This window comes from Meriones unguiculatus, chromosome 5 (genome assembly GCF_030254825.1).
Source record: "Meriones unguiculatus strain TT.TT164.6M chromosome 5, Bangor_MerUng_6.1, whole genome shotgun sequence".
NCBI lineage: Eukaryota > Metazoa > Chordata > Mammalia > Rodentia > Muridae > Meriones > Meriones unguiculatus.
Genome location: NC_083353.1, coordinates 1,922,785 through 1,950,441, shown reverse-complemented (window position 1 = coordinate 1,950,441; position 27,657 = coordinate 1,922,785). Strand labels below are relative to the sequence as shown.

At 53.5% G+C, this 27,657-nt stretch overlaps 1 protein-coding gene across 5 annotated transcripts in view; it reads right to left on the bottom strand.

Moving 5' to 3' along the window:
• Tet3 (tet methylcytosine dioxygenase 3) overlaps positions 1–25,049 on the bottom strand; it is a 94,481-nt gene extending 69,432 nt beyond the window's left edge. For 2 of the 5 annotated variants that reach the window (XM_021664756.2, XM_060383468.1), the window contains exons 1-2: positions 10,607–11,032; positions 10,274–10,330 (exon numbers count right to left, since the gene is read on the bottom strand). Coding sequence is in view for 2 of the 5 variants with exons in the window: in XM_021664754.2 (XP_021520429.1) it covers positions 10,274–10,330; positions 23,369–23,671 (360 nt within the window). In the remaining 3 variants the exon portion in view is untranslated. Of the gene's footprint in view, positions 1–9,522; positions 9,630–10,273; positions 10,331–10,606; positions 11,033–23,368; positions 24,405–24,913 lie in introns of those variants that run through there. The other 3 variants (XM_021664754.2, XM_060383467.1, XM_060383469.1) reach the window with 3 other exon arrangements.
• Between the last annotated feature and the right edge of the window lie 2,608 nt (positions 25,050–27,657).

Below are 27,657 nucleotides of genomic sequence, written 5' to 3'. Positions count from 1 at the left end.
GTAGGCAGATCTCTGTGAGTTCGAGGCCAGCCTGGTCTGCATACAGAGTTCCAAGACATTCATCAGGACTACATAGAGAAACCCTGGCCTCCCCCTCCCCATACCGAAGATAGTAATAATTAAAAGGTTCAAAATGGGGCTGGCGAGATGGCCAAGTAGTTACAGAGCAGCTGTGGCCCTTGCAGAAGACTGAACCCAATTTCCAGTGCCCACATGGTGCCTCACAACCATCTAGAACACTAGCTCCAGAAGATCTTTGCCCTCCTTGACCACGCACACATGTGATGTGTATCCATACATTCAGGCAAAATACTCACATACATTAAAAAATATATATATATAAACAAAGAGAAATGCAAAGAATGAAAAATATCATAGTAGAGAGAAAATGAAATGCAGTTAACTGCATATACATTATGTGAAAAATCTGATGATGGATCACTGACAGAAAGTACATGGTAAATATTTTATACCAACCGGCAAAGGACAAAAAACACCAAACCATATGGTTTCATCTTTTCAAATCTTAAATGGAATTATTTCAGCTACATTGCTTAAAATTGTACCAATGCATAAAAAAGCTTCCCAATCTACTACATGAAGTTGCTGTCATTTTACCAACATCTAACAATGAAAAAACAAAAGCTACAAGTTAATCTCACAACGTAAGCAAATGAGAGTGTTAACATAATGTAAGTCATTTTATTGTTAAAACAAACAAACAAGAAAAAACAGGCCCAAATAGACAAGACAAAATGAACTATTTTTTTGTTTTGTTTTTTGAGATGGGCTTTCTCTGAGTAGCCTTGGCTGTCCTCAACTCACTTTGTAGACCAGGCTGGCCTTGAACTCAGATCTACCTGCCTCTGCCTCCCTGAGTGCTGGGATCACAGGCATGCACCACCACGACCAGCAACTGCATTAACCACTTCTAATGAGAAAAAAATTAAGTGGAATGAGATCTTTCTTTGATACAGAAAGAAATCATGTAACCCTAAGACCTCAGAAATCCACAACACCTTGCTTAAAGACAAAACACTAGTCTAGTCACCGAGACCAAAGTGAGAAGGGAACAGTGGAGAGAAAGATGTTCTTGAGCCAGTAAGGACCTCGCAGCCACATTTAACAAACAACTGGTGTTCCTAGCCCCAGCTCCACCCACCAGGAAACGTCAGCCCTGGCTCGGGCTCCTGGCCTGGTTTCACTTGGCTACCTGACCCACTCCGGGCTCTAGAACTAAGGGACAGAGCTGTGAACTGTTTGCCTGTGTGCTCAGCCTGCACGTGCAGTGCACTCAGCGGTGACCTGGTGGCTCGTGGTCATCCAGAGGGAAGAGTTAAGGACACAGCGCAGCTCCATTTTCCACCACACAGCACCGGGACATGGGTCAGAGGAGGAGGTCTGAGCGAGTAACGCTAGCTAACTGCACTGTGAGAGTTCCAGCAAATTCCCTCCCCTGCTGCCTCCCATTTTTCCCAAGAATAGTTAGTTGTTATTGGTTCAGTTTTAAGAAATAGAATAAAGGGCTGGAAAAGAGCACAGGCTTTTACTTTTACCTCAAAAGACTGGAGACTGGTATGACCTCTAACACCCAGACTGAAAAGGAACTAAAGGGGCTCTGGGGGTCACACAGGGCAGAGGCTCGCAAGGTCCCCTGTTCTGTGCCCTTTCACAGTGACACCTAAGCCAGAGTAAGCGCACAGGTCTGTGAAGGCGTTTAAAGGTATGCCTGGCAGAGGCCATGTTAAAAGCCTCCAGGCTCAAAGCCAGCACGGATTGCTACACCCTGACTTTGCCCAAGTCATTTCCAGAGCCAGATGCTGATTACCTGGGTGTGTTTGTGAGACTTTAACATGCTCTTCTTCCTGCGTATGCACTGGACTTCAGTTAAAGTGCCGCATCTGCCTGTAACCCTGGCGCTCTGGAGGCAGAAGCAGGGGATCCATGGAGCAGGCTGGCTGCTGAAGAGCCTAACTTGCAAGTTCTAGGTTCCAATGTGCGGCTCTGACTCAATACGCAGAGACAGAAGAAGATAAAGTAAGCCTGTGGCCTTAACACGCGTGCACACGCACAGATGAGGACACACATACACACTAAGAAACAAAAGTTTTAAAACTTAAAGGCTGAGGGCTGGAGAGATGGCTCAGAGGTTAAGAGTACTGCCTGCTCTTCCAGAGGTCCTGAGTTCAATTCCCAGCAACCACATGGTGGCTCACAACCATCTATAATAAGATCCAGTGTCTTCTTCTGGCATGCAAGTGTATATGCAGATAGAACATTGTATACATAATAAATAAATATATATTTAAATAAAAAACTTAAAGGCTGAGATGAGAAAACTCCGACTCTGTGATCTGCTCCAGAGCCCTGCTCTGCACAGCACACTTTAATCGCCGAGCTCGCAGATCAGTCTCATGGGACAGGACGTTCAATCCTCCTGTACAAAGTGTCTGACAATCTGATCTTAACTTTCCCAGACTCTCATTATTTGGGTGCAACCCACAGGCATGAGGGACACAGAGCCAAACTGACAAGGCAACTGCTCTCAACCCCTACTGCACATTCTGACCATCAGGGAGCACCTCAGGAGGCACGGGGTTGGGGGGGAGGCCGGTGCTGCTCCCCTCCGCACCAAGGACACCAGCACCCTGAAGCTCAGACTCTGGCATTCCCTTTTTGAAAAGCTGCTCGGATAATTCTAACATGCAGCAGAGGCCAAGAGCTGCTAAACTAGTTAAACCAGAGGGACTGGCTGCTGTAGGTGCTCAAGACAAGCTGAAGCAAGGCCCTGCCTGTTGTGGTGGGAGCTGGAGTGGGAGTGTCTAGGGATGGTGTGTCCTGGCACCCACCCAGATCCTCCTCCACATCCCACACCTCCCCAGACCTCAATCAGAGACCTAGTGGGGAGCAAGGGTTCATTCTAAAAGACAGAGAGAATTGTTTGCATGCACTCCTGGGCACACAAATGGGAACACACAAGTCTTTCTTATAACCTTTAGGGCCCATGAAGTTGGACACAAAACCATGGGTTCTGGCTCCTAGCCAAGGAGTTCAGACTCGACTCCTTGCCAGGAAGCCCCAAGACACACGCCACTGCAACCACACAAACCCAGAGCTAAGCCCTAACTACTACCCAGGGGCCAAATGATGCCTCAGGGAGCCCACAGCTGGAAAACAGGAAACCAGTGAAAAATAATAGAAGGAAAGGCCATAGGACAGAGGTAAGCAGAGAGTTCGACCATGGGATAAGACTAGACTCAGAGACGAGGAATAAGGCCAGTGAGGAGGGAGACCCCACATGGTCTGCCTACAGAGACCTTCCAGCACCGCTATCTGGGACTCCATGCCACCCTCATCTTCTGTCTACCTCAGTCTAGAATGGGAACCGTGCCCATACGTTTGACCCAACACATGGATATCTTGGCCAAGCAGCCCCATGGCACTCCCCCTAGATGATTCTGATGCAAGGAATCCTGGTCTACCTGTCACAAAGCACGCTCAGACTAGGCAGAGAGCTAGGCCTAAAGCATGTAGTGGAAACAAGGGCGGACTGAAGCCCTAAAGAATGTCCTAGTATGGAGAAAGCAAGAGTAGGATAGAGAGACGCTGAGAACAGGCAGACAGCTCTCGGGCCTGTCGACTGAAGAAGCCACACCTATTCTCAACAGTCTATCAAGCAGACCGACCGACTAACACTTCAACGACCACCGAGTTGGAAATGTTGCAGGCCCAGAGCTAATTTATCTTGAGCCCTCCTAGCTCCTAGCCATTTATTTGACAATCTCTGTGGCCAAATATCCTGTGATTACTAGGTAAATTGTTTTGGAATACATGAACACCAGCTTCCACCAACCCTCAAACCCAAGAACGAAACCAGAGACCTACAGCAGGGTTCCCTGCCTGCTCTACCCAACAATGCACACGTAAAGGGCTTTGTTTAGTTTCTTTAAAAACAACAACAACCACTTTAAAAAGTTACCAAACTGGACCACAGAATTTGGGGTAAGCTAACCCTGTGTTCCTGTGATCATTCATATTTGGCTCCAGAACACACTATGGCCTGGACCCTTTCAGGTGAGAGTTGCATTTTGTTTTGTTTTTATGTTGACAGGGACATCTCCAGCCCCATGAAAAATCCATTCTCCTAGAGTCCAGTGGACAGGGCAACAATGACTTACATTTTGAAGACCTAGTCTCCCCTTCTCCAGAACCAGGACGGTTAGAGGGAACCCTCTGCACCCCAACTGAACCTGGTCAAGCCAGCAGAGACAGGCTTGGTCTGGGGGGTTCTCCCGAGGGAAAACAGAGCTGAGGAGTCCATTTGCAGATACAGACCAGGTTCTCTGCCCACACCCTTCTTCTCAGGGCCTCTGCCTGCCTCCGACAGAGGTTTCCGGCCTCCCTGCTCATCCCCATCTGTAGGACAGCAATCAAGTCCGAGATGGAACCTTCCTGAGATAGGAAGGTAGACCAAAGGCAAGGGTCCCTCTAGTAAACTGTCTGCTCAGCAGGGCTGGCAACAATGCCCTCAGGTCAAAAAAATGTCCCTTTTTGGGACAGGTGTCTGAGGGAAGACAGTGGATGCTGCAGAGGTGGGAAGCAGAAGCCGGCAGCGGGCAGAGCTGGGCGCTCTTGGACAGGGACACAGGGCTGTGCTGCAAACCCTCTCAATGCCTTTGTCTCCATGCAGAGCCCATGAGGTCAGGATTACTCATGAGGATGCGTGGGGGCGGGGCTCAGAAATCCAATTACTTAAGCACCAAGGGCACAAGAGTTCTTGGCCAGACACACACTAGGATTTGCTTAGACCCTAATCCCCCTACACTTGGCATGTTGGCCCCTTAAGTAATACTTCTGCAGCAAGTCAGTTTAGGCCCTTTTCTCTAGTCAGCTAAGACAAAAAGAAATTCACATTTTTACTTGAACAATGCAAACAAAAAAGCTAAAGAACCTCAGCTGGAGGAAGTAGGGCCTAGATGCTTCAGTATGAGGTCAGCCCCTGAAAGGGCTACACCTCTAAGTAAGGATCACCATATGAAGGCCTGAAGATAAAGGTTAGTGGTAGAATGGTAGAACACTTGCCCAGCAAGCCCCAGGCTCAATTCTCAGCACTGCCCCCCCACCAAAGAAAAGTTTAAATATTTTTAAAATCATAAATGAAGCTACATCTGGTGGCTACTCGGGAGACTAAGGAAAAACGAGCCCAAGATCAAGGCCTGCTGGGCTACAGAATGAATTCAAAAGCCTGAGCAGAAAAAGGGCTCAGGTTATTCCAGGAGTAGGCGGTTTCCCTGGCATGTGTGAGGGCCTGAGTTCCATCTCCAAGCACACACCCCTCCTTCAGGGGCTCCTGTGGTTCAGACTTTACATCGCCAGATTCCTCAAATTGCAGGAAGGATCCTTATCTACAGACTCTGCGATACAAGTGAGCCTTTGGCGGCTCTAAGATCCTCTGCAGCAAAGGCAGGGTGAGGAAGAGTTGAGAAGGCAGTGCCCAGAAGGGTGGGAGGCACGCGAACCAAGCCCCATGCACTGCCAGGAGCAAGGTCAAAACAGTGCTGTCCACAGTCCGACCCAGTCCGGCATCACATACATGCAGAGAAGCCTCCAGTTACAGGGTGTCCAGGACCAAGGACATGGCAACGGCCCCGCTTTGCTTCGGGTGTTCGGTACCATTCAAACTTTGCAAGCTGTTTACGAACTGTACGAAGTAGGGACTGCTTCTTGGGAATTAAAAAACAAAACAAAACAAAACACTAAAAAGCCAATCTGCTCTGTTTCTAGATTTAGTTTGAGAAAAGTTAACTTTGGAAGGCAAAATTTCTGCTGCAGAGAGAAAGCCATGACCTCTAAGTGATTCTCCGGTTAATGGCGGAGCCCGAGAGTAGCGTAAGAAACTTAACCACTTGTTGCTTTCTCTCAGGCAGTGAAGCAGGAAGTCCATCAGACCCAAACTTGTATTTTATTTTATAACAGGGTCTGATATAACCCTGGCTAGCCTCAAACTTGCACACAATCGAGGATGACCTTGAATTCCTGGTCTACCTCCCAAGTGAGAGATTACGGGCACACAACGCTATATCCAGGTAAATGTTTACAAGGTGACTTTTTCCTCTTATTTTTGCAGTGTTGGAGATAGAGTCCATGGCAAATGCTTTTCAGTTAAGTCACATTCCCAGCCCCAGAACCCAAGTTTTCCAGACAAGGTCTTACTATGTAACCCTGGGCTTCCTGGAGCTTACGATGCACTAGGCTGCCCTGGACTCGAGGTCCACCTGCGTGTGCCTCTGACTGCTGGGATTAAGGGTGTACAATAGCACAGCCAGGAGGAACTGAGGGCACGAACAGCCTAGGCATGGTAGTTTATCCAACCCTCTCAGGATCTCAGATCAATACTTTCTTCCTACACATGACCCTAACCCAACACCAGATCCTAGAGGCACTAACCTTGAAAACAAGGCTGGCATGTTGATTCTTCACTCAAAGTCTGAGGTTCAAAATGCCAAAAGGTAAGCCCAGCACAAATGAGTGCACATGGGGTGAGGGCTTCAGTTTGTGGTGTGTGCAAGCTCATACACCCCAAACAGTAGAGATCAAAGATGTTAATTGTATGAAAACATACCGGCAATGCTGGTTCTCCCACTTATAACTGAAGTGACTTAGTCCACATCTCTAGTGTCTAATGGTTTTGGTAAGGTTCTGTACTTAGTCCTGGGACATGTGAATGCTCAGCCAATGTTGAGAGATAAAGTAGGTGGAGATGGGGACAGGGTCCTGGTTAGCACTCCAAGCCACAGGTTTTACTCATGCAAGCCACCCCTGTTCTGTTTGCCCAGACTTCCTAAATTGGCCCGAAAGAAAGCCACCTCCCCATCAGAAGCCACTCAGAGGCTGGGAACAGGGGTCCTGCTGACTACCAGATGTCTGGGTGTGGGAGGAAATGAGGCCAAAAGCCCAAGAGGTCAGGGATGGAAAAAGAGGACTTAAGAGGATTGGGAGACCCAAAAGCTGAGCCAAATACAAAGCCTCTGCCATACTCCCAGCCCGACCCCCCAGCCAGCCACTTGCCACAGCCTCAGGGTATGGGGAGGAACTTGGCAAAACCACAAAGCCCATTTCTAGCAGAAACGTCCATCTGCAGCTAGGAGCAGATGAGCACCCAAGCCGCCCCTCCCCTACGAGTCCAGCAAGAGGGCCAACAGAACCATCATGGTGGTCCCAGAATGCAGCCCCAGCACTGGGATGGACAGAAGGCTCCCATTCCAGCTTACAATCCTATTTTGCCACAGTTCCTCCTCTTCTGACATTTATCCAATAATGACTGGGGTCACTCTGTGATTAACTCCAACTCCTACCAAGCATGGGGATACCCTCTCTTCATTCTCCAACTCAAATCTGACATTCTCTTGGCTGGTTCCTTTCCTGCTCCAGCCTGACAGGCCCACCTGTCTTCAACTTTACTGTTGCTTATAAATTCCCTCAGAGAGGACTCCTCAGCCTTGCAAAGAGCAGCAAAAAACAGACAGGAGCGACCAGGAGTATGCATAGAGTCACACGGAGCAGATTCTCAACAGGGCATTTTTGGGGTGGTCAAAAGGAGAGACAGAAGGCCAAGATCCTGGGCCCAGAACCAAAATAGTTTCCAGACATCCTTTAGCCTGTGGAGTGAACGTTCCCATGAGGCAGAGCGTGGGAGCCCCAAAGCAGGGCAACCTGACGCTCTCGGCACCGGGCACTCTGTTCTGTCCAGGCTGCTGAGGGGAAGGAGGGGCAACAGGGTGCTGTGCTACGGTGTAGTCCCTGGATATACGACGGGAAAAGGACAGGAAGCGAAATATACAGTAATCCAGCAATGTGCATTCATCAAGCTCAGCTTTTTGGCCGTGCCAGGACTGCGCACACCCACACATCAGGATATTCCTGGCAGTACTTAGCACACAAGGAGACATGCATTCTTTCTTCTGCTGCTGGACACCATTCACCCTTGGGACTTACCCCTCCCATCCCCATCCTGTGGGAACTTGCACACATACACACATGCACACATACTCCCTTTACCCTGACCACAGGAGCAGCTCTTTTTGCCATGATCTGATAAGAGATTGGGCAAAACTCTCTCACCCCAATAGGACCCCTGAAAAAAACCCAACCTGCAGAGAAGACAGAGCCTGAAACAGGGGCTCAGAACCGAGCGCTGATGGCATCAAGGCTGGGGGGGCGGGGGCCATGGTTCTCAGACAGGCAACTCGGCACAAACAAGCACAGATACATGCTCGAAGCCATAGGTGAAGCTCCTGGGAACGGGGCTTCCCCTGAAGATCCATCTGGAGGGCTTCCTTTGTACTTCTGTAACGCTGGGACTCGGGTACTGGGCTGGATGCCTCCAGAAGGTCTTCAGGGCAGACCCCAGGGTAGCCCAACCGGTGGAGAGGTAAAGAGCAAACTAGCAGAGTGGAAGGAAGCCAGGCTGGAGTCATCACCACAGCAGGGTGCTTGAGAGAATAAGCAGACAAGGGTGCAGGTACAAAGGGAGAGAGCTCCCTCCTCTCCCTGAGCCCATCTGTCCCCATCCTTCCCTCTGGTTCATAATCTTAGAATCTCCAGTGCCCACAGCCCTGAAACAGCATACCCAGTGACTACAACGCCCCAGCAGCAGTGGGTGGCCAAAGGGAACAGAGGTGGGAAACTGCAGATCCGGCTCCCAAGAAAAGACAGCAAGAGCGTGAGTGAGCCAGTGTGAGCTCAAAACAGTATCACTAACGCTTCTGGGGTCTCCTACAGTCCCTTCCCAGGTGTCTATTGACAACTCCCAGCCTCACCAAGGCATGCCAGCTTCCTCAGGGAGCTGTCACTGGCTCTTCCTTTCAGAAGCAAAATCCACGTCCTTCTGCAAATAGTTGCTTGGGAAAAGGCCAGGGAGTAGCCCTGGCCTTCAGATCCACCTCATAAGCTAGCCCAGGAACCCCTAACACACACACACACACACACACACACACACACACACGGGGAAGCAGAGCCCTGCCCTGCCAGTGTCACCACCCAGTGAGGTGGCAGAATGCCATTTCCAGCACCTCCTCAGAGCTTCCCACAGCTTTCCCAGGAAGCAGGAGGTAGATCTGCAGGAAAGACTAAGAGCATGCAGGGACAATCACAGCTCGCCCACCTGCTCCCTAAGCAACCAGGCTCGGAGCTTCCTCTATGTTAGGAAGAGCCCCACTGGGCCAGGCCTGCCCACCTGTCCCCACACTCAGCCCCAGCCTCTGCTCTTTAAAGGCAGCCACCCTGTTTTCTGCCTCCTTCCCACTCCAGCCTCCACCCACCTCCTGGGCCAAAGGATCCTGCTGAGTAATTCCAAACTTAAGGTGTCCCCCAGCCCTGTAAACTGGGGCAAACTAGGAGGAAATCTACTGACCTGGTCCTGGCCAACCTGGAAGGATTAGTCATAGCTTCTTAGTGAGCAGAGTCTCCCTAGACTACCCATTCTCTCCTCCCAGTGCCCCACACCAGCCTCCGAAAACCCACCTGGACCGGCTCACAGCCCCTCTCCCTGCTTCACTCCCACTTGGAAGCGGTGCCTTCCCAGTCTCCCAGACACCGAGTAGCACAGAACAACAGCAGACAGCCGCCGGCTTCCCAGCCATGATGTTGCATCAGCCCCCACCCTACCCAAAATATCCTCACCCCCACCACCCCCTCTCCTCTCTCCAGCCATCTCCATGGTGACAGCAGCATGACTAATGACACCCTATCAGCTTCAGACTCAGGAGTGCAATTCTCCCCCCCCCAGTCACCCCCCCCCCCGCGACGACGCACCCCGGGGATTTCTGCAGATTGGATGCAAACCAACAGTACCAGGGCCATTCTCTAGAGATTTCCAGAGGCAGGGGTGGGAGTGGGTTGCATGTCTTTAACACACACACACACACACACACACACACACACACACACACACTTCAACAAACCAAGCCCCAACTGCACACAAACCATCCAGCTGAGAAAGCAAAAAGAATCTAAACAAAACCCACACAGGCCTGAGAATTCATTGGCCGCCCACACTCCCGCCGCCCCTCCCCCTCAGCTGCTGCTAACACACACAGTGGGAGATTAAGGGATCACCAGAGGAGACCCTTTATTTTTATCCCATCCAGTCAAACACTTCACCCCCACCGCGCGCCCACGTACGCGCGCGCGCACACGCACGCTCGCGCGCTCACGCTCACACACACACACACACACACACACACACACACACTCACACACACACACAGGGTACCTTGACAGTCGCCCCTTGTGCCCAGGGCCCCGTTCCTTCACCAGCCTTTATTTCCACCTGCAAAAGAAGCCAAAGACACTGGTGAGGCAGGCTGGTAGCAGGCAAGGAGCAAAGCGGTCCTGCACAGGCCTCAGCGCCCTGGAAGGGAAGGGGCCGAGAGAAGAAAGGCTGGACGGGACCATCTTCCTGCTCCAGCTGCCACCCGAGCGCGAACGGGCCCCGCGCCTTCCAGCGTTTTGTTTTCCTGTCTCGGTTCTCGGGCCTCTCGAGATCCCGGGGACCCGCTCCCGGCCCGTACGCGGCCTCCCCTCCCCTCCAGGCCCTGCGCTCTACCTCGGCCGGCCTCCTTTACTGCATCGGCCGCCGCCGGGCCTCCCATTATCCCCGCCGAGGGAGCGCACCGAGGGAGGCACTGCAGAGGCGGCGGCCAGCTGCCGGCTGCTCCCGCCCCGCCAGGCTGGTGTGCGAGAGGGCGGCGCACACGCCAGCCAATCCTGCACCCGGCCCTCCCCGCCAAGGACCTGCCCAGCAGCCAGGCGGGGGCCTTGGTCAAGGGAGCCATAGCCACAAGGGCTGCTTCCCAGGCAGGCCGGGGATCCCGCGGCATCCTCCCCTCCCCAGGCAACACACACAAGGAGTCCCCTGCACCTCCAGCGGGTGCACCTAGAGTACAACGGCGCCAGCGGTTGGGGGGATGGGCAGGTAGGTACCCCATACCCACTGGAGCTCTAGTGCTCCAAGGAGAACTCGGAGCAGCAGAAGCCTCACATCCCCCTCCCGCTCTCCCCGCCCTCTTTGCAGACTGCAGATCAGTGGAGTAACTTACCGAAGGTGACACCGCTAGAACACAGCAGAGCTCAAACTCCAAGCCGGGTCCGTCCTCTCTGAAGACCAGACCCTTCGCCATTCTACAGCTCTACTCCCCTGCTCTCTGGCACACCGCTCGGAAAACGGGCCGAAGCCCATACAGCCTGTGCTTCCCCAAGTCGGCTGTGCCCTTCACTGCGCTCAAACGCCCACCTTACTCCCCAGGGTCACTCGCGACCACAGCTGAAAGATGCCCCATGAAGCTTTCTCTCCTGGAGAGGATCCACCAGGGGCCCCTTTTCAAACCCCCTGGGCTCCCAGACCTCCTGGAGCTCCTTTCAAGTTCCCTAACTCCATGCATGACCAGGGTGCCATGGCCAGAAGACTAAAGGGTTGAGGGGGACAGCAAGGTCCTAGCAATTCAGATTCCAGACTCAATTCCCAGGCATCGGCAGGCAGCTCCTTCAGCTATCCCCTCCTCTCTGAAGGGGAACATCCAGGCCTCACATACACTTAGGAACCACATACCCAGGTCCTAGCAGTGGTAACTTACCTCCCTCAGCCTCTCATTGCTCATCTGTAGAATGGAACCAGCTGCCATTTCACACAGCTGTGAGGCCCTGAGAAAGCAGAGCCAGCCCCTGACACAAGGTAGGTGCTGCTGGCTTCCAGCACTCTACATTTCTGCCAGAGCTCAGGGTGCCTTCTCATTCTCACAGATGAATAAGCTGAGGCCTGACAGGAGTGAGTCACAGATGAGCACCCCTGCTCCAGTGACTCGCTCTATTACCCACTCCACCACAAACGCATAATTGCGCCCCTCCCCAGGGCCCCTAGGGGGTGTTCAGAATCAGATAAGTTCCTTAAGAGAAGGGCAGTCCTGCCTCTGGTAAGGAGGCTTCAGGGCCCACACCTGTCTCCCCTTTGGGACAAAGGGTAGGCCTGCTGGGTAGGCCACCAAAGGGTAGGCCTCCTCCCAAAGCAAGGAGGGAGGCAGATGACAAGATAGGGTAAAGGGAACATATCTTAAATCATGACTGTAGGTGACAAGCTGAGTGTTTATGTCTTTTAACTCACTACTGACCAGGGTAAATTAATCCCCTCCTTCTCTTGGCTCCCTAAAGCCTTGTGCTATAGCCATGCACCCCATAGAGAATGCTCTTGAACAGACAGAAAACAAAACAGAGCAACCCAGCGTGGACAGTCTCTATACTAGATCAGGTCCCTACCGATGCACTGTTTCAACCATGCTGTAGTTCCATCTCACCTACTCTACACAGCCTTGTTTCCAGGTGAAGGAAGAGTATTATGGGGTGCTAAACAATTTGCCCTTGAAAACTGGTAGACAGGAATTCAAACCTAGACCCTTCCTCTGAAAACCCTCTCTCCGCCACGCCCAGGGAGATATAGACAACTGGGTCACTTTAAGTGATTGCTTCCTGTCAAGCAGATCTGAGAATGCTAATGTGTTCACTCTTCCCAACACTGCTTCCTGGCCCCTCCTCCGCATGCTAATGTGCTGCGCTGCTGAATCCAAACAGTGCCTTCCGCCCCTCTGCCAGGTCCTCAGCGACCAAGCCTTCCCCAGTGCCTCCTTGGCCTCAGGAACAATATACAGCCTCTTCTGGAGCACCAGTCACATCCCAGCAGTTATTTATTTACAGTTGTTGCCCACGTGGGTGGGGCTCCCGCTCTCCCCACTTTCCTGGGCTCTACACAGAACTGGAATGTGCTGAGCTGAATTCTGCCTCAAGAGTGTGGAGTAGCAGGGAGCTGGGCACTGAGATGGTGAGGCCCCTCTCCTGGTCGGGCTCCTAGAGGAGGCCTCTAAAGCCTGGGGGTGGGGGCAAACACCCACTCTCCTGGAAAGAGGACCTGCCACTCTGAGCTATGGACCAACAAGCCTCCTCACAGCTTACAGGAGGAGCTCTGGAGCTGCATTCTCCCCATGTCCTGTGCTAACTTTGTGCTCCCCCAACTTCAGGTACCCACCCTGACCTCCAGCATCCCTTGGCTAAACAAGGGATCACGTGGCGGCCAAGACAGCCTACTTACTCCCAGCCTCATCCCGCTCTGGCCACCTTCGGTCTTGAGAGGCAACTGATACCAGTTGCAAAGCTACATGAGAGGGGTACCGAGTCAGGACAGTTCATTTCCCGCCCAACCTTCATCTCTGATGCCTCTCTTTCTACATGTGGGCCCCACAGTGACCAACTCAGATTCCTTGGGATTCCTCTTCATTAGGTCAAAGATCTTCATCCTGGCCTCCCAGACTCCACTGTACTGGCTGCAGGAATAGAGCCACAGAGAAGGTAAATGGGGTCCCTTGCTTGCTGGAAACACAGAAATCTCAAGAACATGGCAATTCATACACCAGACTCCACCATACACCAGATAAGCAGGAACTCTTGCACACAGACACACACTGGGGGGATAGCCTCATGGGTCCCCACAAATGGGGACACAACATGAAGTTCTTACTTAAACCTTAGACTAAACCACCACACCAGGAATTTTCCACACCCATGGTACAGATGAAGAAATGGAGAGTTCTGAACACCTTGCCCAAGATCACACAGCTAGAAGATGGCCCAGCAGACTTTCTATCCTCTACCTGCAGCAGCCACTCAATGCTCAGCCATCTACCTCTTCCAGAGGCAGAAGGTGACCAGAGATAAGTCTCTTCGACTTGTCCTGAACAAAGCACCTCTTCACAGGGCTTTTCCTTCCTGGCTAAATGTGAAGCCCACTTCCTTCAGGAAGCCTTCTCTGGTCACCTCAGCTTGTCGCCAGTCCATAGCACTCCTTCCATTTCTCTTTTAACACCAGAAGTTTGTCTCTCGGTGTACGTGTCCTGCCTCTCCACAGCTCTCAACACTGAAGGCACTGGGAATTGACTGGGGGAGAAGCCTGACTTCCTCGCCCCTCCATCACACAAAGGATCCTGCCAAAGAAAGCGACCACCCACTCCACCTTTGGAGCCTATATTTTCTGGTGTCCACGCATTAATTTCCACCCAAGTAATTGCAGCCCATCACACATACATCATCCCCTATATTTGAAACTCTTTGAGGTTGTCATGGGAACTGCCTTCGCCTTCATTCACTGATCAGACCTCACAATTAGCTTTGGCAGCGGAAGTCTTTGTCAATGGCAGACACCAGGAGGAGGAAACAGAGGAGAAAGAGCAACAACAGAAAAAAAGGATTCTTCTCCTTGAAGATACAGTAGAACCAGATACAGTGAAGGCACCACCGATGTTCTGTTGGACAAAGAGACAGCCCCAAAAACCACCCTCACTCTTTCACCCTGACAAGTAGGGTGCACACACCTGAGCCCCTGGCAGGCAGTCCACTCTGCCTGAACTCCGCGCGCCCTCCTATCGGCAGTTCTCAGCCTTTCTAACACTGTGACCCTTTACCACCGTTCCTCATGTTGTGGTGACCCCCAACCATCAAATTACTTTTGTTCCTACTTCATAACAGTAATTGTGCTAATGCTATGAATCATAATGTACAAGTCTGGCATGCAGGTTTTCTGATAAGTGACCCACAGGTTGAGAACCCTTGTCCTAGAGAAGGTGTTGTTCCAAGTCTCATTAGGGTCAAATTCAAATTCAAGAGTCTCTTGGACCACCAACTGTTCCCGGGCCCAATCAAATAACAGGAGGCTACATGGCCCTATGGAAATAGGGTGCAGAGTGCCTCAGAAACCCAAGATGGCCTAGAGGAAGACTTCCAAGAGGAATTAGCAGAGATTTAGCCTCCTTTAAGGGTCTGTGAACACCCTCAGGTGTGCCCAGCCTGCCTGCGTCTTTCCACACCTCTGCCATTAGCCTCTTTGGAGCAGCAGCCAGGAGAGTCACAGCCCTCTCCTCAATGCTTCACAAGCCACTACACTCAAACTCTTAAAACCTGTTCCTGCTCTTCCCAGCTGGTCTGCAAGAGAGGCCCAAGGGTGACTCTGTCCTCAAGGCACTCCTTCCTCCAGCTTTATAGCAGCATTCTGGTAAGAAAATGCTTCCTTGGTCTCATGGAGGACAAGGGTAACGCTGTCATCCTTCTCTCCCGGCTCAGGCTCAGTGCCTGGCGTGGCCAACACCAGCCCCAGGAGAGGTTTGCTGGATGGGCTAGCTATAGGTTAAGCAGACCTCCTAATTCTGGAAAGCGAGGTGGCACCAGACAGGAGCTGCGCTTCCCCGGAAAGAGGGACATTGTCGTTCCCGGGACCCAGGGATTTCCAGAAGGTGTGTGTCCTCCTTGTTCCAGTGCCAGCTCTTTCATCCTATCACCTGACCCCTCACTGCACCTCTTCTCACGCCCACCCCCAGGCCTCAAGCAAGAGCCTGCCATCCCTCTCCTAGAGCGCCAGAATCATCCCTGGCATCTTTGGGGAAACCGAGTTACCCCTAAAGAAGCAGATCAATTAAAAAAGACAGGTGAGAAAGGCCCAGTGTCCCCTCTATGAACGACTCAGAAGCAGAGTACTGTAGCCCAGTACCTGGCCACTTGTTTTGGCCCAGCTTCTCCACATCCCTCCTGACGCTTCCTCTGACAACCAAGAGGAGCAGGGGGGTATGGGACAGGCTCACCAGTGCCCTGAAGACTGCCAGTGACACACCTGCCCTACTGTGAAACCCTGGAGTCACCGGGCTAACAGCAGTGGGAGGCATGTAATCTGTCCACTAAGTCCCAGGCAGGGCAGAGCAGGGCTGGAACTCCCAAAGCCAGGTCAGCAATGCGACAGAGCAGCCATCCAGAGCTCGGCCCAATCAAGCAACTCCCAGACCCGAGTCCACCTGAAAGGCAACTGATGATCCCACACAGGGCTGCTTTCTCCGCCCCCCATCTCCCACCCCACCTTACTCACCAGCAGAAACTCAGGCTGTCAACTTCTTATGCAAGTGGCAGACAAGGCCACCAGGGTGTCCAAGAATGGCAGCAACCTTGGCCCCACACAAATCACCAGGCAGAGGCCTATAGCAACCCTGACAGACTCTTCCAGAACAACTGGGCCACAGGGGCTGCACAAGGAAGTTATGGGGGTCTCGCCCTCCACCATCCTATCTTCCTGAACATGCCACTCTACTCCCACAGGCAAAGAAGAGAAGAGATGGAGCCTAGACCTTTGAGGCCAGTACAGTCTGAGCCCAGCACAGCCTCAGGCAGAGGAGGGCTCCAGGCCAGGTTTGCGAAAAGAAGGCGCGGGACAAGAAGTTGCCATGAACAAGGGTCACCGAGGCTTCCATCAGGACTGTGGGTGCGAGGGTCCCTCTGCTGCTCTAGAGAGAAACACGGCCATGACTTCAAGAATGATTCTATAGTAGTGAAGACTCCAGGACAGCATTGTTCCTTTCCATACCATGGCTGTGGGCCATGATTCCCAAAGCAGAAGGCTATTTCCCCAACCTGAAAGAAGCTATGGTGAGAATGGATCTGGGAATACACAGGAATACCGTAAGTCCAGCTCATTCTTTATCTGTGCCATCCAAAACGAGCCATCGGCCACACACACACACAGCCGAGAGATTAGAAGGTAGCTACTGCGACTATTACTGTAACTTCAATTTTAACTGAAATAGATGTCCATGGTTTATGGATCTCACACTGGATGGCTCACATAAATCATGCCTTTATAATCTGGGGTGGCCATGACTAGTCTTGAAAAATGTGCTTAAAAACATATACTGTCTCCCCAGAAAAGACACAGTGTTGCACCTTCAGGAGACATTTAGCTGAGCCCTTCTGAATGCTCACAGACCTGACCTGAGGCCAGGTCCAGTCATAGGGAAAGCTGAGGGCTGGGGTGTAGCTCGGTCATAAAGTGCTTTCCTAACGTGTCTGAGGTCGAATTCCCAGCACAGCAAGAAAGGAACAGTTAAGGCCTGGGAGGCGTACACAGTAAAGCACGTGCTGCACAAACATAAGGGTGGGAGTTTTGACCCCCAGCACCCACATAAAAAGGCCAAGCTTAGCAGTGTGTGCTGTAACCCTGGCGCTCAAGAGGTGGAGACAGGGTCCCTCTTGGGACTTGCTGGACAACTAGTCTAGCTGAATCTGCAAACTCAAAGACTCAGGTGGTTGGTTTGGAGAGATGGCTCAGTGGTTAAGAGCACTATCTGCCCTTGTAAAGACACGTTCAGTTCCCAGAACCCACACATTGGCTAACTACCATCTATTACTCTAGTTCCAGCGGGCCTGACAGCGTGTGTGTGTGTGTGTGTGTATACATATATATATATAAAACGAGGTACACAGATCATTGGTAGCAAAAGACAGGAGAGTTCTCGAGTTCAAGGTCAGCCTGAACTACCTAATGAATTCCAGTGAGATGCTGTCTCTAAAACAGAAGGTGGACATCAGTCAAGGAAGACACTCAGTATAGGTCACTGGGCTCTGCATACGTGCACATGTGCATGCACACAGACACACACACACACAAATTAAGTACAAAAAACGTGACCAAAAATGCTATGGCCCAAGATAGATATTTCTTCTGTAAGGAAGCTGTGTAAGGAAAATGAAATTACCCGATGTTACCCTTCCCACAGACCTTGTGAGATCGCCCCTCCTTCATAGCATATCAGCAGTCAGCACCCAGCCTCTGACACACGCAGGCACAGGAAACAGGGCACCCCTCAGGCTAGCTCTCCAGCGTAGGAAAAACTGTAAACATCACACATTCCTTTTTTTTTTTTTTTTAACCATGCCTTCAGTCAGGCTGCTCAGACGATACTAACAGAAGGTCTGCAGGCTCCTCCACAGGAAGGAACTGACTCTTCTTCCATGCTACGTCTGTCCCTCTACACATGTCCAAGCGGCTAGCCCTGCTTCCTCTGATTGTTCTGTATGTGACCACCATGACAGATCTCAAGATGGGCTGAGGAAATTCTTTACAGAGTTTCAGCTCTTTCTACCTGGTCAGGAAGTCAGGTCCTCACGTGTGCAGCTCTTTTAAGAACAAGTCCAGGAGGGCTGGAGAAACGGCTCAGCGGTTAGGAGCATCTGTGCTTGCAGAGGACCCAGTATTCGTGTGGTGGTTTGAAACTATCCATGACTCCAGTTCAGGGGGACCCAGCACCCTCTTCTGACCTCTGAGCACACAGGCATGCACACCCATGCACATAAATTTTAAAAGGTGAAACAAGTCCAGTCCTTTCCACTGAAGTCCCACTGACCTCAGCCAAGTTCTGCCGCTTTAGGCCGCTCCAGTCTCCTCAGCGCTTTGTCCCATCTTTCAGCTTACAGCCACTTCCTCACCTGCAACACGCACTCCTGATCTGGTGTCCAGCCTCAGACCCTTCAACCAGACCTAGGAGTCCACACACATGCCCCTCCCTCTGCTGACCATTTATGGCTTGTGGGCCTACAACTCCCACACCAGGCTTTTGAGCAGCAAACAACTCTTGAGAGTTTTCCTAGCTGTTTTCAGATCACACCCAAGCCCTTCAACATTACCACTCAAAACTCACTAGCCTGTGGAACTCCAGAGGAATGAGAACATGGAGTCAGTCCTGGCTTGGGCTCTCCTTTCCTGGCTGGCAAGTGGGATTCTGTGCCTAGTTGTGAGTTATTCTGACCCCTTCCCCTTGTCCCACCCCCTTCTGGTCACACAAGTGTTAGAGACTCACTCTTCAACTTACTCTACACTTAGACTCACTCTAAATTCTAGTAGTTATATAAACCACCTGGGCAGCGAGCTGAACTACAGATTTGGGTTCAAGAGGTCTGGGATGAGGCAGATTCTGCATTCCTAACACTGCCAGCCCACCGTGTGGCAAGGTGGGCGTGAGGCTAACCCGCTTCGTGTCCTGCCCTCAGGTGGAGCCGCACCCACCTTGTCTGCAGCAGAGGGTCTCCGCCCGGCCCAGCAGATCCACTTCAGGAGACTCAATTAACTCTGCTCCAGCCTAGTTAGGTTAAAATTCCTGGCACATGCACAGGAGTTTTACATTTCCCCAGGTGATCCCATGTGGAGTCGCTGACGACAGTGGTCGATGAACCAGCCTAGAGCAGCTCAGCCTCTGCGAGTCCATCCCTTCTCTGTCTAGGCTGCTTGCGAAGGCACTCCCGCAGACCACTGCCAGCCTCTCTGAAGCCTCACTGCCCTTTCAACAATCTATCCTAAAACTATCAAAAATTAGCATTAAGCTAATGTTTATAATCTCCAAAGATTTCTGAAACACTGGAATCTTGCCAACCCCAGTCGGCACTCCGTTTATTACCATAACTCTGAAGGCTGACCCCTTGAAGCACTCACTGGGAAGATTTTCACAGGGAGCAAACGGCCATGGGACCTGCTCTCCCTTCCCCAGCATAAACCCCCAGTCCCGACGATGGAAGCCTGCTTCACTTCCTTCTCCTTGCTGGGAGCAGAGAACCTGCTGTCACAGCATTTCCTACCAAGCACAGTACATTCTGGCCACTGGGCCTCCCGGTGTGCCTGGGATGGCTCAGACCACTCCTGAGCCTTCCACACATCGCAAACCCCAGTGGGCACAACCTTGACCATCGGTACATTGGACAGTAATGTGGTGCCCCACAGTTGGCTTAGTTAGGCTTGGGCTCTTCCCTCATCACATCTCTTTAAAAAGCACTCCTTGTCCTCCAGCTGATTGTCCTCATTGAGCCTTTGGCTATGGGATTAAAAACAGCAATTAAGATTTTCTGGTCTTCTTGGCCCGCCTTCTCAGCCAGGTGGGCTTGTTTTTAAAGAATCTTATCACCCAGTTTCCTTCAGCTGTTTCTCCCTTTGCTGAACTCCCTCCCAGGTAGCTTAGCAAGAACCATCCTTTCTGACATTGTTGAAAGACCTCCCAGGCTCCTGAGAGCGGCAAAGATCTTGTCAGAAAGCTGCAGTCAAGGTGCTGCACCTATGGCTAGCAAGTACTGTCCTAACCACATGCCATTTCTCCACTCTTCATCCATACTGCTCTTCAGCTTCCAACCTGATGGACATTTTCTTCGATTCCTACTTGGGTCTTTCCTTCCCTTGCCCACCCAGGACCACAGGGCCACCTTGCTCTCTGTATGTACACATTCCTCCCCCTCCTTCCCACGCCTGGCTCCAAAGTGCTGTTCTACAGTTGTTCTTCCAGCAAGCCAGGGGATGTCTCAAGATAAACATTTAATCTGTATTTACAGGCTTATAGCTCAGACTAATGCACAGTTGTTTCTATGTAAAGTTTAATTCTGTCACTATGCTGGCTACCTACTATTGCCAGACATCATGTATATCCTTACATCATCCTTGTAATACCCCGAGATTACCGTACCTCACAACCAAGAAAGCCAATGCTTGAGGGATTGACTAGGTCGCATTACCGTGCCGCATACTTGCCAAACCCTAAAGAAGTCTGTCTTATTCAAGTGAAAAGAATGTGAATCAAACAAACTCAGAAGCCAGCCTAAGCTCTGAACCTTTCTGGAACTAGGAATGAAGACCACAGCAGAGGTACAAACTCCCTCAGAAGTGTTCTGCCTACTGCCAACGCGGAAGAGCAACCACCTGCCCCTGAGAAACCATCTTTAATCTTCAAATTCTGAACTACCAAGTCTAGGGATTTGGCACACCCTTTCCAAAGTCCACCAGGAAAAAGAATGTCAAGTAGAGAAACAAGAGGAAAAACACAGGGTAAGCTTCCCCTCCCTCTCCCCCACCATGTCCACGGCCCTTACCGCATGGTACCAAGCAGCTGTCGGCAGACAAGTGCAAAAGAAACGCCAGAGGCAGCTGGGACAGTGGAGTCAGGATGGAGTTAAGGACTGGACACTCCAAGGAGCACAGATAAAAGCAGATGGTACAACCTCCGAGGCCCTGGGGATGGAGTGTCCCACGACACAGAACACTCATGCCAAAAAAAAAAAAAAAAAAAAAAAAAAGACCTCCCCGGTCCGTCATGGACGCAGTCTGTCTGCCGAGCACTGCGAAGCTCTAACGGTTAAGTCAGCGTGGTTCCCTGCCCAGGCAGGGTCTGCCAGAGCCAAGCCCGTTAGCCGGGCCTTCTAGATAGCCGTTCCCAAGCTTGCAACCCCTTATGAACAGGTTTTGTTTGTTTGTTTGTTTCTGCAATGGAGAGCCACTAGTTACTATTTCAGTTTTTTTCTTTTTAACCAAGTGAAGACAAAGAAAAAGGGAAAAGAGAGAAAGCGAAAATAAACTTTCTTAAAGTTTAAGTATCAATGAGAAAGCACCCACCCTTAGAGCACCACTTTCTTTAAAAAAGTTAGGGTCACCGGGTACCGAGTAAACCGAGTAAAGCCGTTACCTGCGAAGCGGGGGACTGGAGTGTGAACCTCAGAACTCACGCTAGAAGGAAGAGGACTGACTCTCAAGCTGTCCTCTGACCTCCACATGTGCACCACGGTGGAGTAAGACACACAAAGAAACCTAACGACATAAGAACTCATTCCACTGCCCCCACTCCACTATCTCTCCGACACTGGGAGGCGGCCTGGCCCACAGACCTCCATGCAGACGCTCTGAGCTCGGCATCCCAGGCTGTCCAGCTACATTTTAACTGACCTTAGGGTCTAGGGTAACCGCCGACCTTGCCAGGTCTGCACAGACTTCTCCAGGCTATCTCTAAGCCTCAGCCAACCCAGGCCCACAGTGTCTTTACTATGACCCCTCGGCAACCTGGCCAGCAGCTTCCACAAGAGGATGAGAGGCTCTGGACTCATTCCCAGCTCCTTTTGTTCAGGGATGTCCCACTGTTGCCAAAACTGGCTCATAATGCCATCCACAAGTGCCACCAAGCACATCTTCACCCCTGCGTCTACCAGAGGAGTGGGATGGAAGGAGGAAGTGCACATTAGGAAGAAGGAAGTGAAGGGATCCAGCCATGCAGCATATACTGGGCAGTTCTCACAGCCAAACACCAGCCTATACCTAGGCTCACCCTCTAAGAAATGACCCACAAGGCACAAGGTGAGCAGGCTAAGTGTGCCCAACACTAGCAGCATAGATGGGCTGGAGGGGGGCTACAGATGTGGTCCAGATGTCTGCTTTAGCTGGTCAAGGTAAATAGGAAACTTACAGTATGTAGCAAATGGACAAAGGAAGTTAAGAAGGGACAGAAACACCCTGGGAAGAATATACTTCCCTGCCCCTCCAACTTGGATCTTTCTTCCCACCCAAAGCCCTACCACCTTGAGGCTCAGGTCTACATTAAGCAGTCAAGAAAATCCCAAGTGCATTTGGTGCACCCAGCCCGGCCACAGGTGAACTCATGCTCAGAGCTCAGCAGCTCCTGGCCCAGCTGAGGGGGCTTTGAAGGACATCAAAGACCACTCCATTTCCCCCAAGAGAAGACAGTCCGAGAGGAGCGGAAAAGTCTAGGCTCTTGGACAGATTAGTGGCAAGGCTGGAAGCCCTGCAGACAGCGCAGGCCTCTCTGTCTCTGTCCAGCGCCAGTCCCGCTGCCTGGAGCAACTGCAGCCGCTACACGCTCCGCCTAAACTCTGCTCTGTTGGCTGGGCCCTACTTTCGCCAGCTCTGCTGTCACAGCTACCACCAGCTTTGCGTGGACTGCTCACCAAGTAGTGGGAAGGGAAGTACCCCAAGACAGGGTCACTGCCCCTCCACTTCTCCTCCCACCCCCACTCATGCTCTCATCCCCAGTCTTCCTCCTTTACGCTGACTGTGGGGAGTCCTCCTTGGCATGACAAACCTCAACAGCACATCATTCATTTATAAATTGGTATCTAGTGTCTACTCCTCATCAAGATACTACCATGCCAGAAACTCTGTGGCCTCGGCAAGTATCCCGTACCATTGGGAACCCCAATCACGTATCCCTCATTAATTTCCTTGTTTGAGAAAAACAGGACCCCAAGGAAGGGTTTAGGGGAGGAATAATCTCCCTCCTAGTCAGGACAGCACGGAAGCCAAGCTGTCACTCCAGAGCTTTCTATACACCCACCCCCACCTCCAGTGCCTCACTGCTACCACGGCTGCCCACGTCACCCACACGTCAGCACCTCAAAATCCACCTGAGGCTTCAGGCAGGCGGAGAAACTTCTAAAGCTCAAGCTAGACGACTCCGTCCTGCATCAACTGCAAACACCCGCGACGAGGACGCTGGCTCTGCACGGAACCAATCACTCCCATACAAACCATCGGCATGGAAAGGAAACCCACGGGCTTCCAACAGCAGGCGGTGCTCCAGCCGAGACCAAGGGACCAGGAATGGGAGGACAGGCTCAACTGGATGAGTCTTTTCAACCGGACCCTCATGATGAGACACCCTCAGGCAAGGGATGCGGAGCCTAGCAGAGGCCCACTTACCTCCTTAAGAAGCCCCACTTTTCTTTTCAGCACCTCACACTTGCGGAGCTTGCAGATCTGATGTGTGCGGCGATTGGTGCAGCTGGTGCACGACCCACAGTTTTCCAGCCGCCGGCAGGGCTCACAGGTCCCACATCGCTTTCTTTTCTTTCGCCCATCTCCACCCCCTCGCAGTTGGGTCTCACTCCCAGATATTGGAAGTCCAGGCCCCTGGAAGCCCCCTATCATCACCTGGCCCTGGGGGAAATCGTAAAGGCCTGGCAGGTCCGGCTGGACCGCCAAGGGCACCTGAAACTGGCTCATGACGCTGCCGTTGCCAGGGAGGGGGGCATAGGTGCCCAGTTAAACTACTGTCCAGTCTCCTGCTGCCTGCAAATGCCAACAGGTCCTTCTCTCCTAAACCAGTCTACAGGGGTGAAGGCAAGGAGCTTCCGCCTCTGGGATGGGTGCCTCTTCTCAAACCCTCTTCAACCTCCTCTGCAGCCGGCTCACAGGGCTCCTTGCAGAATCAGTCTCCCAGCTGCAGCGCCCCAGGATCCGGGGCAAGACAGTAGCAGCGGCAGCCCCCAGGGAGGGTTTCATCTTGGCTGGGAGGCTTCTTCACCCTCACCCACCCGGGGCTCAGGCATGAGGTGAGCCAGCGGGTGAGCGGCGAGGCAGATTAGGGTGTGGAGTTTCCCTCCTGACACGGCTCCCTCCCTGGGTCAGGATGAAGACTAAACTGCCTGAAAGGGGGAAAAGACACAGAAAGGGGAAGCACATCACTCGGGGCTCAGGGACAACTTTCACGTGTTATCTCTTCCTGCTTCTGGGAAGAGAGAAAATGGGGGAGCCCAGGGTCTGGGTCAAACGAAGTCCCTTAAAACCTCAGATGGAGGTGCAGGGCGCCAGAGGTGGGGTGGGGGTGGACAAGGCAATCGAGAGAAACAAGGGCGCTCAAGGTGGGGTTTCGGAGAAAGTTGCTCTGTGTACCCCTCGCCCTCCACCCACCCGAGTCTTCTACTGGCTTGTGAGTTTTACTAAGATCCAAGCGCGGTCCCTCTCCGGGGGCCGCAGCGCCTTCCCCGAGGGCACAGAGCGTGGAGGATAAAGTTTGCAGAGGCTCGCTCGTTGGAGCGGACGGCGCCCCGGGCGGCCTGGAGGTGGGGGCGCGCCCGCGGGGAGTCCCGCGCCGACACCTCGCCGCGCCCAGGAGCCGGAGCCCCGCGGGCCACGGCAGAGGGCGGAGGGCGGAGGGCGGAGGGCGGCCCGCGCCTGCGAGGGGTGCGGGGAGGGGGCGCGCCGGGGCGCGGGCCGGGCTGCGCGCGCCGCCGCCGCCGCCGCCGCCGCTCCGGCTCCTTTGTTCTGGGGCCTCGGCCGCTCCACTCCCGCGGCCCCGCCGCCCCCGCCCCGCCGCCCCCGCCCGGCAGCACCGCGCGGCCGCCCGGGGCTCCCCGCCGGGCCCCGGCCACCCTGCCGCCGCCCTGCCCCGGGCCCCGGGCCGCCCCTCCCCCCCGCGCCGCCCCTCCCCCACCGCGGGGCCGGAAAGCCACCGGCCGCACCGACCTGCCCGCCGCCTCCGGGGCGGAGCGCACAAAGGGGCAAAGTTTCCCGGCCCGCCGCCGCCGCCACCGCCCCGGCCCGCGGAGAGCGCCTCCGGCCGCCGAGCGCCCGGCCCGGCCCGCGCGCGCGCGGAGCTCCCCGCCCCAGCCCGGCCGAGCGGGGACGGAGCAGGAGGAAGGAAGAGGCAGCGGCGGCGGCCGCGGCGGCGGCAGCAGCAGCAGCAGCGAGCAGGCGGCCGCGGGACTCCCCGCCCCCCGCGCGCCGCGGCACGTGCTCGCCCGGGGACTCCCCCGCCCGGGAGGGCGCGCACGTGCGGGCCCGCCGAGGCTGTCCGCCAGGCCGGGGCCGCGCAGAGCGGAGCGCCGGGCGCGGGCGGCGGGGCCGGCCGGATCTGCACCTGCAGCGCCCCTCCCCGGCGCCCGGCCCCGGCGCCGCTCTCCCCGCGGGCTGGCCCGTCCCTGCCCTCCGGCGGCCCGCAGCCCGAGCTGGAGGGGCGGGGCGCGGAGCTCCGGGCTAGGCCCTCGGCCCAGCCGCCCGGGTGTCCCCACTTCCTGCCACTCCCTGCGTGCCCGGGACTGCCCCACGCTCGCCCGGCAGCCCCGAGCCCGACCGACCCCTTCTCCTCCTCGGCCGCCCGTCTCCAGGCCGAGGCAGGACAATAGGGGACGCCCGCGTTGGCGCACCGGGTCGGCCTGACCGGCCGGAAGGGGGATCCCCGAAGGCAGAGAACGAGCGCCCGCTGCATGGCATCCGCGTGCGGGTCACAGCCAAGTGCCCTGCCCCAGCCGACCCCAGGGCCCTGCGGTCGCCAGCTTCCCGGGCGCCACGCTCGGGCTAATAGCATCCAAAACAAAGACTAATCGAGACCCCCGCCCTGCCTCCCACAAGAGAGGAAGGGGCACATCAGGGAGAGGAACCTAGGCAGGTTCGGGATGGGCTGTCTGTCTCTGAGGGCCCACCGAGGCCTAAAGGTCGCAGACACTTTGAAAAAGTCACCCTGGGTTGTGTTCCAGGCAGGGGGTAAAGGACGAGACAAAATGTTTCTCATTTGCCAAGCTGTCCATTTCTTGGCGTTGCTTCTCCTCCTCCCCTCACCTGTTGTTACTGGCCAAGTTGAAATTCCAGGTTAGATTAATTCAGCTCCACCCATCTGGTCTGAGTGCCAGGCTAGTGCCCACAGCTGCCTTCCACCTACCCGGGTTGCTGAGGAGAAAGGCAGGTCTGTACCCTCCCTACAAGGGAGGCAAGTCCTGGCAGAAACGGCCATGGGTGGACTAGCCTGACCAGTTTGGGCGGTGCTCAGGCGTCCTCACGGGCTAAAGCTAACAACTCATCCAGAACTGGAAAAAGAGCATTCGGCAGACTGTGCGTGCCTGCGTGTGTGTTCGGTGCGTGTTTAACTGATCTCGCACAGAGATCGCTGTCCAGAAAGCCCCGGGCAGTTAGTTGAAGCAGCGGGAGTCGTAGGGGACTTCCCTCTGGCACGCCTGTATTTGACAACCTGCTCCACCGGCCAGCTTGGCAGCTGCGGGTGGGGGTGTGAACACGGCGGCAACACCTACCTCCTACCATCGCCTTTGCAAGTACCCAGAAGTTTCTGATCAGGGAAGAGTAGAATGTACAATAGGGAGAAGCTGTGAGCTCGGAGCACACATAGGCAACAAAAAATAGGTGAACGATTAAAATGTTTTCATGTCTCTTAAGCGGTCACACACGTGATAATGCATTTGCCTTCCTCCTTTAGTTTGCCTATTTGATAAACGGGCTGGATATCAGGTGGAGAAAATAGCTTAGGCATCAGAGAATTGGAGCTTCCAGTCCTGCCTTGAACTGGATACACACCATCTCTTAGAGAATCCAAATACAATTCTTAATATGGGGTTCACTGAGTAACAAGAGACTCATTGTTAACCACCGAGCAACGCAGTGAATTAAGCATTCTCCGTTACTACCTTGTGGATTCAAAGCAGTGCCCAGCGACTTCTGATTCGCCTGGGAAACGGCGGCAACAATTAGCCGGTTTCTTCTGCACCCTTCAGGTGACTGGTCTAGGTAACCCCAAGGAATGCTAGTGTGTTGTCTGCCGGGAGGGAATGCGGGGATGCCTGCGGCCAACCGTGAAGAGCGAGCAGAGGCAGCCTGGCTGCCCAGTTTGTAAGCAGACCTCAGATGTGGGGGAGCTCAGGGGCGGGGAGGTGAGAGCGAAGAGATGGCAGAATGAGCCTGGGGGCGCATCAGCTCAAGGGCAGCCAGGCCTGGTGAGGCAGGAGAGCTACCCGCAAGCCCACCTCTTTACTTTTCTCTCTGGAACTTTACATCCCATTTGTTTTGTTGCTTCATCCCCGCCACCCTGTTTCAAGAATTCCTTCCCTGGGGAGAAATGAAAGTTTAGGCCCTCCTCCTAAGGTCGCCACAACAAACCACAGCACAGATGGTTACGCCAAGGTTCACCCCAGGAACCCATGAGAGTACTGGACTGACTTACAGAAGTTGTCGAGGAGTTATAGGCGGGAACATGAATGATCCCAAAGGAGCAGCTGCCCTTCCCCGACAGTCACGTGAAGGGAGACCGCTTCCACCGATTTTACCAGCCTATATACTCTAGCACCTCCCTTTTGCAATTAGGGCAAAACTAACAAACAGCTGGGAGGAGGGGCTTAGCTCAGGTGAGGGGCCAATAACCCCCACCCGGCTTTTATGAGGACATGTCAGCCGTCCACTGCTGGGTCTTGATGACCCCTTCCAAG